Below are 18,390 nucleotides of genomic sequence, written 5' to 3'. Positions count from 1 at the left end.
ATCAGACGAGATTTCCATTTCCATTCCACTTTTGACATGTGACAGCACATCTATGACCAATTTAAATTGGTTATGTAATCTAAAAAATAACACAAATGAACACATTAAGAGACAAGAGACTTTTCCACTGATTGCACTGCACTGACTGTATTGCAGAATTACTTCTGGATGAAATGGATAAACATATTTATATTTATTTATATTTGTAGATGCAATAGCACACATTGGTTTGTGGTTCACATATCTATCGTACATCCACACAGTAGATTTAGATTTTACAGTCTATTTGGTGCCATTAAGGGGATGTTTCACAGTGTCTAAAGGATCTTCAGTAAATCTGAATAAAATCTTTTCATGATGATAAAAACAAATTCTTCTACATTATTTCACTTTACCATTAGTCTTTTGTACTGAGATCATTAAAGGTTCTGACTCTGGGAATGTTTCCCAACACAAGAATAGCTCAGTGTTATCGTGAGTAAAAATCACTGGGGCCTGGGCTTTTTCCATTCGATGCTCTGGCTGTGTTTCGGCTACATCAAAACCAGGCAGGAAAGAGACCCCTGCTGCAATCCAGACGCGTGTGTCCAGTTCTCAGTGAGTTAACAGAAGAACATATGATCACCCAGTGCAGTTGCAGTGTGGTCTGCTTATGGTGGACTGTGCAGAGGGCGCAGTCAGAGAGAAGCCTGGTGATGTTAGCGGTTTTATTTTAGGGGATAGGGTTCACCTGTTACTCACAGCTGTTTCTCTAAAACGTGCTAGATTGCAGATACGATGTGTAGATGAAAAATGAGCCATTAATGTTCTTTTTGAAGTATAGTCTACCCGCTTGCTATATAAGGATAATGTTCAGATTTCAGACACTGTGACAGAGAAGTGTTTTTCCTGTTTAGGGAGTCAATACAGCATATTGAAAGATGTATTTGCTGACTGTCCATGCACATACAGATAATTAAAATACTTATTATTATAATACCACTGTAAGCACATAAGCACCTACTGCATATCCCTCCCAGTTGTGCTTCATTAGCCTTTCTGCTTAGTGTAGACGTATTCAGCTAATTAACTGAAAGCTCTGACTTATCGAGGGGGTAATGTTGCATGCAGTTGTAGCCATTTAACATTATCACAGGGTCGATTCCACATAATCAAGTTCTGTTACATCTCAGTCCAGGAGAGTCTTCGGTTAAGCATTGTATATACCTCAATGAGTACAGCGACAGAGGGCAAAGAAGAATAACAATGGAGGAAAAGATGTGTACACGCCTAGCTTCACTCAGGCATTTCTGGATTTCATTTTTATAATGACAATGCAATTAATGCGATAATGTCTTCTGAGCTCATTTCTAAGGCGCAAGTTGTCACTTTCTTTTGTCTGGAAAATGATTAAAGGTAACGTGATGTTCGATAAAATTTCCCAGTGACAGATACAGTACGGATCATAAGCACTTGTTGTTGTCAGCAGCAGAAAATGGTTTCTGTTTCTGCTGTTTTTGTGTTCCCACAAAGCCACAAACACATTTCACTGTATCAAGGCTGTAAATCAAACAACCTTTAATAATTTAGAGTTGAAGCTGGTTTTATCCTTCAACATAACCGCATTCAAACATTTCTTATTCAACAGTTATTCTTCATTAGCATCTCATTATCTTCTCCTTTTCTTCAGTCTGAGCATGCATTCACCTGTGTTGCTGTTATTGTTTTTTCACCTTTTTGTACTCCTCACTCAGCAGCAGTGCCCGCCTGGAGCAGCTGCTGACAGCTCTGCTTGTTTGCATAATGATTCTAATCATCCTATTAGTGATTGGGTCACTAAGAAACTCTGCAGAGTGGGGTTAGGTCCAGTCCACTCGCTTCGTAGTCAATCCAGGATGGAACATTATAATCCGAATTTTAATTTCGAAAATGTTTGGGAAAGTTTGTCTGAATTCACTTAGTTGCCATAGTTATTTGTGTGTGTTGTTAAATTGATTGATTATGTAAGTGTGCTTTGGTGTTCCCTGGAGTTTGTATTGTTTGCAAGAAAAAGGCAGCTCTTAGTTTTTCTTCCCACAAATTATGTTAGAATTAGAATTATACTATCATCATTTACATTTTTGTGCAATTTCATGTGGTGCTTCAAAAAGTGATTTTTATAAAAATGTATTTTCTGTGGCGTTTTAACCAGCAATTTTGAATTCTCAGTTCCCACAGGTGTGAATGGGATCGTGTTTGTTTGAATGTACAAGCCTCCATGAACTGGCCATGTTTTTTGCATGTACCCTATCCAAAGCATACTGGGATCAGGTCAGCAATGTTGGGATTGTATGGAGAAACATTATTTTTAATCGTATTTGTTTATTACAGTTGAATTTAACATAATCTTTTTACAGTCTTGATTTAGTGGATCCATATAAATGAAGTAAATCCTGACAGGAAATCAGGGAATTCAGTGTTTGTACACTGTGGACAAGCGACAGTACAGCCAGTCTTCCATATGCTACCTGCTACACTGACAGTCCTGTGGTTTCACACTCAGTTTGGTTCCAGGTTTATCGTGGCCAAAATCAATACAGAGGCCACCCAACCACAAGGTAATTATAAGAACCAGCATGGCTCTGGGAGTGCTGACAACACTGTTGTTGTGCTGAAAAACTGCTTCCCTTAAATCCAAAAGGGGAATGAGGGCCAAGTCCAACCCCAAGGCCACACATGTTAATTACAATTTTGATAGAAACTCATTTCCTAGTTCCTCCTTTTAATTTAAAAGAGCATAGCTTTCTTTAAACCAAACCAAAGTTATGTCACAGGAATTCCTTCCTAATAAAACATTTGCAAAGCTGATTTAAAACAAACCAAAAAAAATCATTCATGTTTACATCTGTGTTTACTTGCTCACTGATTTCTCGGTCTTCTCTGAAATTGTTGGTGCATTGCCATGTTTGTTGAGAAGTAAGAAAGAAAGAAAATCAATCAAAAAATCAACTACCAACTACCCTGTGCAGCTCTGGTTGTTGTCATGTTCAGTACAGGACAACATACAGTAAGTGTCCATGGTTACAGAATACTGGGCACACCTACAATATGTAAAATGAAACTTGTATTAGCATGATACACATTTCTTTTAACTCTAACATAGTGGGAAAGATGTTGTAGGCTTGCACATACACTTTAAAGGCTAACCAACTTATGAAAAATAGTCAACACTTCCTCACAGCTTGTATTCGTGCTTACCTGCTAACCGACAAGGTTAAAAAATGTGACAGCACAGAGAGAGTCAAAAACCCAAATCTGATTCCACTCTGTGCAACTTATCAAAAGAAGGTGTAGATTTTTCTACAATAATTCAACATTGACATTTTTATCCCCCTGATTCTTAAAAGTTTCATCCATCCACAGTTTTTTAATGGACTATCAGCAACCATTTTGACCTTTGAACTGAGGAGTTTACTGAGACGAATAGATGTCTCAGTACACAAAGATGCGAGCTATACTTTCAGTGTCACTCGAGTTCAAATAACATCCCTCACACTCACGAGTATACTTTGCAATATGCATGTGTGTAATCGTTCAAGTTAGTCTCAGCTGCCTCAGGAGAGGACTGTGAGCAGAATGGAAACAGACAGTCACAATGAGAGGCAGAGAGGGGGATGAAACTAATGAAATGAGAAACGGGGAAAAAAGAGTCAGACGCGTCTCAGCATGACCCACATACAATGGCTCTTGCTATTGCACACATTTTGTATTAAGCCAAGAAACATGCCCCCCCACAGTGGTGTAGGTTAATTACATTGAGGGTGCCATGAAAACAAAGAATGCATCAAGAATAGTAATACTATGGATCATATCTAACATTATGTTTACAAAACTGTTATGCAGCCTAAGGTGTCACAATATGATTTGGTAATTTAACCTGGTGAAAACAATGTTAATGATGTTGTTGACCATCTGCAACTTCTAACAATTGAAAAAAAGTAGAAAGACAAGACAACTTTATTTCTATAGCCCATTTTTACAAGCAGTAAAAACATCCTCTGCCCTTCAACCCTCACATCGACTAAGGAAAAACTCCAGAAAAACCTTTAACAGGAAAAATGTGAGAAACTTCAGGGTGAGCGACAGAGGAGGGATCCCTCACCCAGGATGGGCAGACGTGCAATGGATGTTGTAGAAACAATTTGGGTGACTTAATTTGTCTTACAAAAAATCTAAAAATCTAATCCCACCTGCTGATTTTAAACACAGGTGATAGCTAATCACAATAATACCACTAACTGCTGTAGTTGTAATCAAGGAACGAAATAGCCCTTGTTGTAATTTCTGAAACAGGTTATTTTAAGTTATTACCTCTGCTGGGTGTCCATTATTTCCTGACAATAGACACCTAGAGTTAAGGTCCATTATTAGCCCCCACTGTACTAATGAACATTTCCCTAAAATTTTGCCCAATGTTTGTGTCATTCATAAAATTTTATATGGTAAAGCATTCATCGATGTAAAGGCTCCTACATGGTACAAATTGAGTGTAAAATAAATCTTGAAGTTTGCTTTATACCAAGTAGATTGAGATAAAGATGGTCAAAATTATTAGTCACCATGGGAAGTTTTGCTTTCAAATGTCACCTGAGCAATCAGTCAGCTTTCAAAACACACCTGAGCAATCAATCAACATTGAACTTCACTTAAAGGACTCCAATGAACAGAGTTAGTGTCACTTGAAAACTTGATTGAGAGGGACTGCCCTTAATTTCTTGGTAAGAAGTCACTTCATTATGCCAAAAAGTAAAGAAATCAGTCTGGCACTCAGAAAGATTGTGGATGCTCACCTTAAAGGCTATACTGCCATTTCCAAGCGTTTCCAAGCGTTTCACAGTGTCTAGAACAGCTGTACGCTGTACAAATTCTGTTAGAAACAAACCTTGGTGTGGTCGAAAGTGCAAGATCTCAAAAACCTTGGAGAGGAAAGAAGTCAGGGATGTCAACAAGAATCCCTGGATTTCTGACAAGATCATTGCTGAACTGCCATGAAGAAAGAAGATCTTGTTGAAATTTTGAACGATAATGTAAAGATGTAAAGATAATGTGTAGCTGGGTCTTGCTCTGTTGAGAATCTGCGTCGAATGCTCAAAGTTAATGTCCATGCTTGAAAACTAGACAATTTAGATGAGCTGGAGCAATCTGAGATGGAAGAATGGGCTAAGATCCATCAAGAGACATGTGCCAACTGTTGACTATTAATTGTCAGAGCACTAATAATTTTGGCCTTAACATTTTTGTCTTTTCTTATTTCAATTCAGCGAATCGGTAAAATATTTTAATCAAGTGCAGTGAAGAAGTTGTCTTTGTTCTTTTGGAAGCAATTAAAGTACAAACACTTTTGGCCATCATTTCCACAAACATTTTAGCTTCTCATAACTTACTTTATAGGCACACATAAGCAACTATTTTGCATCGCATGAGCAAATTAACTTGCTATTTCAGGCTGCCACCAACAGTACATGTGGACTAAGATTTGTTCATTAAAATCTTGAGACTGATTTGGAGACAGTGTCATGGTTGAATAGCTAGATAGTGTCAAATATGGTTCAAAACACAGGAATGCAGACACTGAAACAAGGGGAGGTATATTAAATAAGAAACTTTAATTAACTTTCTTAATCAAAGTAAGTAAGTTACTTGAAGTGGTAACTAAACCTGGCAGGGAAACACAGATCTAAAAGTGACTGGAATTTCAAACGCTTTTAGTCGTTCCAACAAAGAATAATCCAAATGAAAACAAAAACAAATCAATCCAGAGAGTAACCGAAACAGGAACACGGGGAGAAACATGGAGACGTTGACAACACATAGACTTAGGGAACAGATGCAAGAAACACCCTGACAAACTGAGGAGGGAGACTCAATACACAAGGGAGGGAGAGCAAATGAGGAACAAGTGAAACTAATGAGGGTGATAAAAAAAAAGGTGGGAAAAAGACAAGACATCTTAAGTAAATCAAGACACAAGAAGAAAATTACAAAATAAAACAGGAATTAACTAAACTTTAAATTGTCAGTAAAATTGTATTTACTCTTTGTTAGTCGTAAGCCACTGTTAGTGACTTTGAAACTTGCTAGGATAATGTTAGCTTTCTGGCTCACAGTTCAGCCAAAGGGCTTTAAGAACCCAGTGGGCTACCAAAGCCCACAGTGGCAAGCAGTCAGCTGTGGCCTCAACCAAACCGACTCAATGGGAAGTCCAAAAATGTGGGATTTTTTTTAACTAACTGTTTTTGTCAGTTGCTGAAAATAATAATACTTTATTTTGTGCTTACATATGATCACCTGATTGCGGAGACCGTATGAAGATAAAAAAGAAGCTTTTAGGTATTTTAAAAAAGTTGTAGTTGGGTAGAAAAACCATCATTTTGCTCCCCATAACTGAATAGCTGGTATACATTTACTCAACTAGCTTCATAGACTAGATGCCTATGCTGACAAATCAGAATTCCTATGTACTCACGTGGAATAACAGTACTTGTTTGATCAACCTCCTTGTGATCTGGTTTGGCTCCAATTTGTTGTACCCTGTGTAAGCACAGATCCTCTTTCATCTTCAGCTCCACCTGACCGGCAGCGCAGAGGCTTGAAACAGGCAGAAAGGTGTTGATTGTACTTAACCTGCATGCTTCATGCTCCTTCTCTGCCAGCTGGAGCTCAACTTTGTGCAAGTGATTGCCTGCCTTCCCTGGGGTAATACTGCGGTTCCCGAATGAGTAGTAGAGCTGCTTACCTAAGATGTCTGCTGGTAAATTACAATGTAGGTTATCCATTGTAACCCAGAACCTCCAGAGTGTGCTTAAGCCCTAGGCTACCTGTAACATTATACACACATGAGGGTGTGGACAAGCCAACATGCCGCCAAAAGGCTTGGCTCACATTCCCTTATGGGTTTGTTTCAGGGCCTGCAGCCTAGCTTATTGATTGGTGCTACTACCATCACATTTTCTGCAGCTTGGTACTCTTTAGTAGAACTATAACTGTAACCCTAGCAAGCAGCTAAATCTGGAAATGCTTCAGAGCAAAGAAAGAGTAGGAGGAAGGATGCTCTCTCTGGAGAGTGATCATCTCTGATACTATTTTGCAAAAGTTGGAGCATACTTGGTAATGGAATAGGTGATTTACATGTTTCGGGTTTTTTGTTTGTTTGTTTGTTTCTTGTAGGATAACTGCATAAAAATGCAATGTGTCCTGTTTTGGACATACAGTAAGCAATCTGTGAGTTGCTCCCTTGTATATTGTACAGTAGATGTAAGAGATTTCATTTTTTAACACTTATTTGTAGATGCCATAACATGTTTGATGCAGAGAGGTGGGCATCCAGTGAAATCCAGAGAAAGCCTTCTTTGTTGTGACTGTGCATGCATGTGTTGTGATGTCTTGTACTGGCTTATGTATGAGGATTAGGGAAACGTGATTACTGAGTACTACATTGGACAACACTGACCTGTGCTTATTCCTCTGTGGGCTGAGCAAGTGGTTTTCTCCATTATGTGAGAGTGTGCTACAAAATCTGCAGCATTTGAGAGTTTTTCAGCTAACTGCCTGCCACTAATGTGTCAAATAGACAATGGGACAGTTAGGCTAATTTCTGCAGAAGGGTTTTTATGATGTTGGAACAAGCTGTCAGAGCTAGGTAGATAAAAGGCCAGAGAGATTTGATGTCTCCCTTTAGATGAGATAATGTCCCTTTTTTATTTTGAAAATTTTGCTTCCAAGCCCATATCCTGGCACATCATTTTTTTGTCCAAATGGATTAGCAGAATCTGTTAATAACAAGCAGACTGACTGAGGTAAATGCTAAGTGGAGCAACACCCACAGCTTCGATGGGCAACTCTCTGTCATAGACAGATCGAGAAAAATATGGGAGCTGGAGATGGAAAGTGAACAGAGGGGGACACTGGCAGGGAAAGCCAGAGATCGAGAGAAGGGAGTGTTTGTGCTCCTCTCCAAATACAACAGTTAAATGCACGCATGTATTTTAGGAAGGGAGGGAGGAAGAGAGGAAGAAAAGAGACGAGTGGAAAACAGGGAGGGTCGGACGGAAAGGGAGGATAGAGGGAGGGCTGCTCTGAGCATCATCTGACAAGAGAGAGGCTGATCTCCGACAGCAGGTGTTGGAGGATAGGGAGACTGAGTCAGACGCACGAAGGGAACGATATATAGAGGAGCACTAAGTTGGTGAGGAGACGAGACTGAGCTGCGAGCAAGGCAGCGCTACAGACAGGTAAGCTTGGATAAAGATGGTACCGTGCACTGTGGTTGTGGGCAGAAACTGTTCAAAGATAGGTAAACTGCGAAATAAGTCAATACAAGATAGACAGAAAAGAGAGAAAGATGGACATATATGATGGCGGCATCTGGAGAAGAGACTACCTGTTTATCTTTGTGTTCAGCTCCAGTTGATCTGTCCTGACCTCTTCATCCTCCATCCACTCTAGACCATGAAGTTTCTCTCTGCACCCCTTTGCCTTCCTCTTGTTTTGTCTCTTATTCACTCAGGAAGTGACTGACTGGCATCTCGAGCAAATGAGCCTGCTTTTATTGTGCATTAGCCGCTGTACTTGATTAGATTAGTTGCTCTTTACTAAGTGGACCTGCAAAGCTTAGGGGTTCATGTGTACTTGTGTCTCATGTGTCTGTCTTGGCCTCTATGTGTGTGTGTGTGTGTGTGTGTAGTGGAGGGAAAGATGCAGCCAAGCAAGACATTAGTCTGAAAGCAAAAATATGATTCAAATATTATTTTTGTTCAGTCTTTATGAATCTTAGGAACTCAAGCCAGGAGCAGGAATTTAATCTATCATGGTACTGACAGGCAAAACCTGGAGCTGCTCCAGCAAAGATGAATTGGAAAATAACATTCTTGTCTCAGATTGCTTTGAGCTTTCATATGCAGTTGAGCTTCCTTTGACTGTCAACAGATATCAAGAAGAAAATATGCCAGTATGTCCACAACGTTTGCACTTGTTCACTCTTACAGGAGTGTTAGCGTTTGTCTTTTGGTGACATCAAGAGAGGAAATGATGATGATAATGATAATGATGATGATGATAGCAGTGGTGGTGGCGATGATCTTGATGATTCTTTATGGTATTAGTAAAACACCCAGAACATTGGCTGCAAGCAAGAAAAAGAAGCAAATCCAGAGTTAGCAGAGTCCCAGTTACAGAGGGCCAATCATTTCTTCTTTTCGTCCCAGTTCTTTGGACAGCAGTTAGAGCCAACAGGCTGCAATCATGTTGACAGATTAAGGCAGATCTCTCCAAAGTCTTCAGATTAACCTTGACAGAAATGTATTGTTGCTGACTGACTGGCAGCTTGCAGTCACTGACTGATTTAACATTACCGCTGATGCATGCTGCACTAGAGTTGCTGTTTTCTTTTGGTTTTTTAAAGTGTGTGTGTGTGTGTGTGTCCGTATCCGTGATGGATACTGGGTCAGCCATCAGATAATGTTTTAAATTCATTTCGCTTGCTGTTGCATACAGAAATCATTATGTTACCCGTTTGAGATGTAGTTACAAGGAGAAGGATAGCATGCTTGATCTCTTTATTAATGAAAGATTTCCCAAGGTCTGCCAGCTGAGGAGGATTTGTGTGCTAAAACACATTTGGTTCTTTCTAAGGCATTTGCTCCACCATTAATAGACAAGGTTACTGCACCATAGCAGCACTCAGTCCACTGATATCTGACTCTTCCTGTAGTGGCTTTGGCTCCCTTTGGTTTGCCAATGCATCTGTTGAGCTGGCACACATGAAGCAGTCAGGCTCAGCCAGCGTGTAGCCCGGAGTCAACAGTATTTACTAGTTTTGCTTATGAGCCTGAAGATGAGCCTTTAAAATAACTTTGTAGACATTTGTTCTTTATTTTATGCTTATTTTTTTCTTTTAAATAATTAAATTAATTGGTTTCACAGCATATTTTTTGTAACCCTATGATAAACAAGCTGGTATCACTGATTATTTTTAGTCGACTGCAGTCAGTTTACTCAGATTTGTGGGGCAAACCACAACAAATTATCCACATATTATCTTGTATCAAAATAACTGTGATGTGACATATTTAGGTATAAGTTAATCATCAGCTTGAATGGTAAAGATGTGTTGTGGCAACAGAATGCTAAGGATAATAGGTAATGACGAAGCATGAATCATCGATACGGCAGAACACATCTGTTGCTGTTTTTTCCCCCTCCTTTAGGAAGGAAAACTATTACTTTACTGTTTTTCTAAGCTTTGTCAGCAAAACACAATTTGCCATGGGATATGAAATCTTTAGCTCAAAGGTTTCAACACTCAAGTCAGGAATAAAAACATATTTTATTGAACAATATGTGTAGCTGATACCTTGACTGTGTAAAATAATGGCCCAACGTTTTTTTTCCACTCTTGTTTTACAGTATCTAACTGACCTTGACCCTCTCCATTCTTTGACTGCAGCAGCATAGTACAGAACAATCCCACTCAAATTATATTTCTACAGTCTGCAGAGAATCCACTGCTGCCCAGCTCATTTGTATTTTCAGGTGCACCTCAGCCTGAACCATCATTGGACTAAAGAAAGCTGGAATTCTTATCAGAGCCCATGACCCAGCAGTCTGTGGAGGCAGCTGCTGGCAACGCATATTAATTGGTGGATATAGTTTCAGAATCCTTTGTATCTGTTTAGTAAGTTTCTTCTGCTAGAAATAAATATTTAAAGCATGATTCTTTCATGAAGAAGGCAGTAATTCAGCAAGTTGAAGACTTGGACAAGAATGCCAGTTATTTTGGAATTTCTCTGTCTGGTCTACTGACAATAGCAAAGATAACCATTTGTCCCTGATGGATTGTTTGCTCTGGTGCTTCACTGTAACACTTTAGAATATGTTATTTTCTATCACCATTGGCGATTAGCTGCATGATAAGAACCTGTAATGTAAAAAATTAGTCAGTTTTCTTGTTTTTCCAATGTTTGAGTGCAGAATCCATTTTGACATGAAACAGAAGGTTATTTCTTTTTTTTAGTTGGTCACCTTGGATAAATGTAGTCAGCTAATATCTTTCATCAGTGTATCTGTGGTATATGTATTATTCAGCAAAGGACCAAATGATGTTTGACACTTGGAGGTCATCATTTAAAAACTAATCTCCTGAATAGTCTCCCGAACATTTAATTCTCTTCAAGATCACTCATGACTCGGAATTGTACTCATCCTTTTCTATGATTTTGTATTCATCATTTTTTTTTTCAAATGTAACAGGTGATAGGTGATGTTGCTAGGTGGCACACATTTATAGAACTGTAGCTGTAACAATAAATAAAGAAAAATAGGGAGGAGCGTTGTTCACAGTGTCTACCGCAGAGCAAGAGGTGCAATAAAAATGTCTAGTCAGAAAAACCACTGCTGTGTCATGACTGCACGTTCAAAAAAAGCACATGATTAAAGGACTTTTCATTAACATTGGCATGAGCAAAGGAGAGAAGAAGTGACACTTCTCTTTCTTTTTCTCTCTTTCTCTTTTGGCTCTCTGCACTCAGAGATTCTGAATGAACCTTTCACCTGGCATCATGTGTGTGCAGCTTGGCAATAGGCAAAAGCCACTCACAGTTGAAGCTGGCTGGATAAGTGTTGCAAGGGATGTGCCTCCAGCGTGCCAGTCATCCTGCTGACGTGACCCAGTGACCCTGCCACCTGGCTGCTGCATGGCTCAGGGCTGACCTGTGCCAGTCACCACGCCCAAAGCTCATTAGTTGTATTTAACACAACTTAATAGGGTCACTCTAAGTAAAGACTTAAAGAAAATGTGTGCATTTGCTGTAATATGCATATAACTATTAATACAACGTGGCTTCCTGATGGCCGTCATTTTAGCTTGTCTAACGCATATTTGTTGCCTTATTAATGTAAATGATAACACTTTATAAATTAAATTAAACTAAATTCATTCAATTATTTTTATTAGCTAATTTTCTACCTCATAAACTCAGTTCATATTTTCATTATACTCTTTGCATGCTAATGTTTTTGTACTGCACCATTGCATCTGAGCAGAATTACTGAATATTCCTCTTTGTTTTGAAATACAATATCATGCAGTGTCATCGTGTCATATGTCAAGATGGTGGCATTTGATAAGGTGTGCTCACTCTGATTGTCAGAATATGCCTGTCTGAAATCGCCCCATGAGTCAAACTTAACATTTACCCCTTCACCAGATATTTTCTGTTATCTGCCTTGTAAATTAATGCAGTGATGGTATAAACAAGCGCATGCACACATACACACACATCCACATCCCACAAAGAATATATTCATCTTCTGTGATGAGAGTCACCAAGTTTGCCATCTGTAGTGAAAATGGCAGACTGTCAAGCAGCCTTCATTTTCTGTCTATGGAGTCTTCCTAACCAAGCTTTAGCCCCACATGTGAGTTTTGGGTTGGCTGTGTGCATGCTGAAGCGTTGGGCAGGTGGCATACATTCATTGCTGAATGGGTAAAATATGATCAAAGAAGCATGAATTCAAAGGAGTCCGCTTTTAAGTGTTAAGACATAAAGCAAAAAACAACTTGTAAATTACTGTAATAGGGTTTTACAACTTTGTGTGTCAGATATGATATGTGACTAACTGTTCTCATGAAACAGGTACACAAGAAGTCACCTCAGTGAACAAGCCCACTAAGCCTGTTCTTTGCTGATAGATTGTAATGCATCACTCTTTACTCCAGGCAGCTTCTGACATCATATTTTTATTGTGTTCCAGCTGCATTATATGAAAGATGTAACAAAGTTCACTCTGTGGAGGAATGTCAGTTTTGAGAAGCTGAGGATGCTGCGGGAAAGAACTGACAGCTTTATTCAGTCATTTCCCAGGATTCAGCAGAGATCAGAGGCAACAAAGAACAGTGCTGCTGCTACGTTACAAGTAGATTTCCTAACCTCAAGTCCAGGTCAGCAGTCTTTAGTCCTAAAAATGCAGCTCTGTTTAGTCAGACTTAAAGGTCCTCTCCCCTTGTGTCAGGCAATATGAATAGGAAGAGCTGTGGTATCTGTTCATAAACTATCTGCAGAAGAAAGTCCACTATTTAAATGATCTTATTTCAGTTTCTCTGCCTTTAAACCACTGTGGTGTGTGTGCCACCATGACAGGATGGAGTAAATATGTGAGTGTATCTTCATCAATATTCATTCCATTCTTACCAAGAAATCAGACTGTACTATTGTACTATTTCTTTTGCTGCAAAGCGTTGTTGCTTGCAAATGCCCTCTGCTGCAGGTTTGTGAACAGGTTGCATGCACAGACGGAGTGCCAGTTCTAGCAACTGACTGTTGTGTGAGACAAAGTGTGAAGTAATATGCTGTGACCAGAATCCTGGTCACACTGGTAATTCACTCCAATCGCACAGAGAAGAGGAGGGTCAGGGACGAGCAGAGAAAGAGAGGGGATGGCAGCAGGTTAAGATGAAACGTGAGACTCCTTTCTTCTTCCACTTGTATCAATTTTCACTTTGTTCTCGTTCCTTTTTACTCTGTCCTCTTCCTCTGTACATTTCTCCTGACATCTGCTGTTTCACAATCTTACGTTTAATCGCTCTCATATTATCGCTTTCCATCTAGCTGGTTTGAGGACAAAAACTGCCGGCAAACTATACACGGAGGATTATGCATTTCTCCTGAATAAAGAAACTCTCTGGACGGTGGCATAATGCCAACACCCTGCTCATTGTAGTAAGAGCTGAATGATCCTCTTTGATGGGTGTCAATTACAGACATTTTCCTGTGCTCTTACTGAGAAACTCAGCTCAAACTCAGCCATAACCTCCTTCTCTCCCTCACCCCCCTGCATCCTCTCTGACTCACAGGAAACAAGATGGAAGGATTCCTCGTATCTCTGATGAAGTAGAGCCATCGCTGACACATTCCCACCCTCCATTTCCTCTTCCCTCACTTTCAAAGGTAAGACTTTGACCTGCTGTTGCTATTCTCTTCTATTTTCAGATTTGAATCTGGAACAGTTGCTGGAATCAGATATTGAGATGGTGCCAAATATCTGATCTGACAAATGTGAAACTGAGTGTTTCAACACGCCTAAAATCAAAGAATAATTTTTGGACTTTCTTGAATATGCGAGCTTTCATTTTATTTTTACAACATTTTTTACATTTTGAAATATGTTAACAGTAAAAACACAGCAATTGTTGATAGCTTCTCTGTTTTCCAAAACAGAGAAACATAAGTCAGGTACCCATATAAACATTAAAGTAAGTTTTGCTTGCTGGAATCGTTCCTTCTGTTTAAACTGATCATTTAGAGATTTCTTTCTTATGCACTTCCTAATGTTCTAAGGTTGGGTGTCAGTTAAAGAGTGCAGTCTAGAACTGCCCTATGTGAAAAGTGTCATCAGCTAACTTTCGCTCTGATTTGGCACTATATAAATAGTATCAATATGATTTGTTTGCTCATCTTTTCCTTCAGCTGCGACATGAAGAGGAAACGTACATTTAATGCACCACACCTCTGGCTGGCTGTTGGCAGGCTGTTGACAGGCTGTTGGCTGGCTGTTGGCTGGCTGTTGTCTCCTTTGACAGAAGAGTTAGTGCCCTCTGTCACAGGCTTCTGGGACAAATATAGATCTGCAGCAGTTGTTTCTCTCTACAGTACATACCATAGGAGGCACACTGATATTATTTTTGTCACACATGCAGTGGAAATATAATTTGCAAGGGATTAATAACACGTAGTGGCTGCATATATTGAGGTGCACAGAATAGACTCGTGGGGATACATTTGCTTTTGTTTTTTAGATGTTGTTTCCATGTCTTCATGTGATTCTCATGTGTTCTTAGTTACGTATTTTTACTATTTCTATTTACTTTATAATGTTACAAGTTATATCCAAACTAGTATGATTTTATCAAGTGCCAGAATGGATTAATAGTAGTAGTGAAAGGAGTTTGTCTCTACTGGTACACTAGTGTTGGCCTGTAAATTGCGCTGGAACCTTTTCACATAGACATCAGTACAGAGATGCTCTCTGTGATCTTAAATGTTCTTAGTTTGAAAATATAAAGGTTTTCTTGGAACATCTGCAAGTCAGACACCTTGCTTCAGTGTGTTGTTCTGATGTGATCAGAGCTGATGGCCTGAAGGGTTTCAGTTTTATGATGACCAAGTGTGACTACAATACAGGAGTCCCTTTTCGGACAAAGCCACTCTTTCATCCTCATGTGTTTGTGAGGATCCGTACATGTGCTTCATTCATTCTGTTTGTCTTAAAGGGGAATTTCACCAATTTTACACATCAAGGTCTGTTTACATGAGAAAAGATGTATAAAGTCTTGTGGCTCCAGAGAGAGTTTCACAAGGTCTGATAAATAGCCTCAAGTGATGTCACTTGACTGAAAACAACAAGTTTGAAGTGGAGATAGAATGAAGGAAGCTTACAAGACCTCTATAGCCTGCTGCTCATCTCTGCTTGATGCCAGCAACTCGAACCTCCACTATAACACACCTGAATCTCCAGATGATATCCTGGTGGTCAAATTGCATTGTGGGTAATGTAGCGTGTGTTCAATAATGTAGTAATAGTAACATTATACAGTACATAACTTTAAATTGTTGGTGTATTCTATATGTGATTTCACTAACATGCACAGTTTGTCAGGTCCAGCAGTAATAGAAGGGTACTAATAGATTCAGCAGCTTTATGCTGAAAGTTCAAGGTTTTGCTTTTTTAAGTCCTTGATAAGGCAGTGAGTGATAATAATTCATTAGCCTACCAAAGGCAAAGAAGATCTTCATAAAAATGCAGGAGCTGTTCTAAGTTATAGTGAGGGTTACAGTGCCTCTGTCTTAAAGTGATTGTTCACTGCTTTTGGCAGAGAGATCTCCTTCAGGATACAGAAAACTCAGCAGCAGTTCTGTAGACCTTAACCTCTGTGGCAATCAGTCAGCAGGTCTGAGGTATTTATGGGGTGGAGGAGGCCATCTGTGTGAACTCCATTTGTGTCCCCCAGTTCCCAGTGGCCACAGCAAGGTCAAGCTAGTCTCTGGAGCCAAACCTGATGAATGGGCCCTGATGGATTTTCTCTGGCTGATATGATAGGCTTCTGTGCCCATTGATTGACTCTCTTTGAAGTTTAGTTTTCCATTTTACTGTATTGCCTTTGAGGAAGCGACTAACCCTCAAAGTATAAATGAAGGGTGGGGAGTGAGTAGGCGTGGGGATATTGCTTTGGATGCAAATCATTGACAATTTGTCTGTGTAAATTCAAATGTGGCTCCGGTTGTGAGGAGTTAATGGAGCTTTACTCCTCAGCTTGCAAACTGAGAAGAAAGTCTGGACTGTTTGCTCCGTGGATACTACCACCCCTCATAAGCATTCACTCACATACCGAGTTTTGACTCACACACACACACACACACACACACACACATACGCACTGCAACTGCTAGTAATCAGCTCAGATAAAAGAAGAGATGGCTAGCCTTCATCCCCTCAGGCGTTCATACAGTTATAGTTCATTCACTGCAGAGGCTCCATATTGTCTCTGGGGGCAGGAGATGAAACGTGAGCGGCTTAAAAGGCTGAAAGACATGAAGTCTGAATATCCAGCGAAGACAATCAGTATGCTTTATAACTGAAACAATGTCAGTTCTCATAGTGTGAACCTGAATAGCAATTAATGTCTCCCTCACATTTTCCATCATGTCACAATTATACATGATTATCAGGCAAGTATGTAATTAGTATTCAGCTGAATGTTCTCGAATCCCAGTTTGGCATTCAGCTAAAGCCAGTCTAGACCTGAGTAAACAGATCACCAATAATGAAAGATAACCTCAGGATGAAACAGTGTTTAAGTGGCTGTCCTATCCTGGTGTGTTACTGAATGTCACCTCTGCCCATAAAAATCCCTATTTTGTACAGTTTTGATCCAAACTTTGTAACATCTCCACCTTCTGTTGGCTTTCCATCAACGTTCCTCAAGGGAAATCAATGCAACGAAAAATGGTTAGCATATATGGGTGAATCTGTCCTCTAGAAAGCTTTCGGCAGGGATTTTTTTTTTCCTTTAGAAGTAGGTCAGTGTTAGTTGATATCTGATGTTGTCCTGATGGAGAAAGCTGCGAACAGCAGCTCCTGTCTCATCCCACTCCTAACTCTCTCCTTTTCTCTTCTGCCTTCCACTATCTCTTCTGCTCTCATGTCATTCGAGTGTTTCACCACCGATATGCACAGGTGATTTCGGAGGTGCTGAGGTTTCCACGCGTGCAGGGAACTGGGTGTTTGCCTGTCTTAAAAATCTCCTCTGGTGGAATTGATAACACTAGAAGTTTTCAAATTGTTGCTTACTTACCAAGAGCATGATGCAGCCAACACCAGTCACTTATTAACTTATGTCATTCATTTATTATGGCTGCTCTGTGTCATGAGGCATTGACAGGAAACGTGTCTCTTTGCATGCCTATACAGAAATAGAAGCACATATAAAACATCCCACAAACAGCACTTTCAATCCACATGAGCACTGAAGGGAAAACTTCCCAACATGTGCCATGAAACACATAGAAACATAAAGTTTTAAGTTTGTCCCGAACTCAGAGGTACCTACATTGACCTGTTTTCATGTTTATGCCTTTCTGTATGGAACAGAGGAGAAGTGTTTCTGAGTGAAGGGCTTGAGAAACACAAGATGAAAAAAAAGAGGAAGCGAATAGTCTATGCGATCTTTTGTGCGTGCACATGCAAGTGTGTGTGTGTCTACATTAAAAAGAGAAGAAGACAGTCTTGAAGGCAAATACATTGTTCCTCCCTTCCTCCTGCTTCCTGCAGAACAGCTGTGTGTGTCTGTGGGAGGGTGGAGGGTGTGAAAAAAGGGAAGGAAGGGAAGTGATATTCTCACATTACAGCATGTGCTTTTACCGCACACATTGATATATGGACTATGATGGACAGCTATCAAGTTTTCTCTCCTAGTTTATTGCCTGAGTGACAGTAGTGTGAAGTGTCTTTGTCAATCTCGCTTTTCTCCTTGTGGCTGACGGTGACATCAACACCCTCGCTCTTGTCAGCTTGCCTGAATTCGTACTTGTGGAATGATGACTGAGCTCAGGATAGCTAAGAACGCTTTATTGGATGGACTGCTCAGCAGTCCCTCCAGTAAGCCTTTTCTCAAGAGACGATGCCTCAGTGATGTGAGTACTTTTCACTTGCTGGGAGTGAGAGATTCTTTTCGCTCTAGTTATTGTTTAATTCGTAAGGTAGCTCAGAGACAGAGATCTATGTTTGGTATGGCATGACAGTAGATTTTTGTACATTGTACAAATAGATACATGCTCCACCGTCCCACACAGTATATGAATAGCTGTAATTGTGTAATTG

General features: G+C 39.8%; 1 protein-coding gene across 25 annotated transcripts in view; it reads left to right on the top strand.

Moving 5' to 3' along the window:
• The window catches only part of rap1gapb (RAP1 GTPase activating protein b), an 86,907-nt gene that overhangs the window by 45,174 nt on the left and 23,343 nt on the right, over positions 1 to 18,390 (top strand). For 20 of the 25 annotated variants that reach the window (XM_046382952.1, XM_046382990.1, XM_046382984.1 and 17 more), the window contains one exon: positions 13,868 to 13,961. In XM_046382952.1, the coding sequence (XP_046238908.1) occupies positions 13,868 to 13,961 (94 nt within the window). Of the gene's footprint in view, positions 1 to 8,137; positions 8,250 to 13,506; positions 13,734 to 13,867; positions 13,962 to 17,904; positions 18,204 to 18,390 lie in introns of those variants that run through there. The other 5 variants (XM_046383005.1, XM_046383001.1, XM_046383002.1 and 2 more) reach the window with 4 other exon arrangements.

Source organism: Scatophagus argus, chromosome 3, assembly GCF_020382885.2.
Source record: "Scatophagus argus isolate fScaArg1 chromosome 3, fScaArg1.pri, whole genome shotgun sequence".
In the NCBI taxonomy this organism is placed as follows: Eukaryota; Metazoa; Chordata; class Actinopteri; family Scatophagidae; genus Scatophagus; species Scatophagus argus.
The sequence above is the reverse complement of the archived record's forward strand: the minus strand, read 5'-3'. Positions and strand labels throughout refer to the sequence as shown.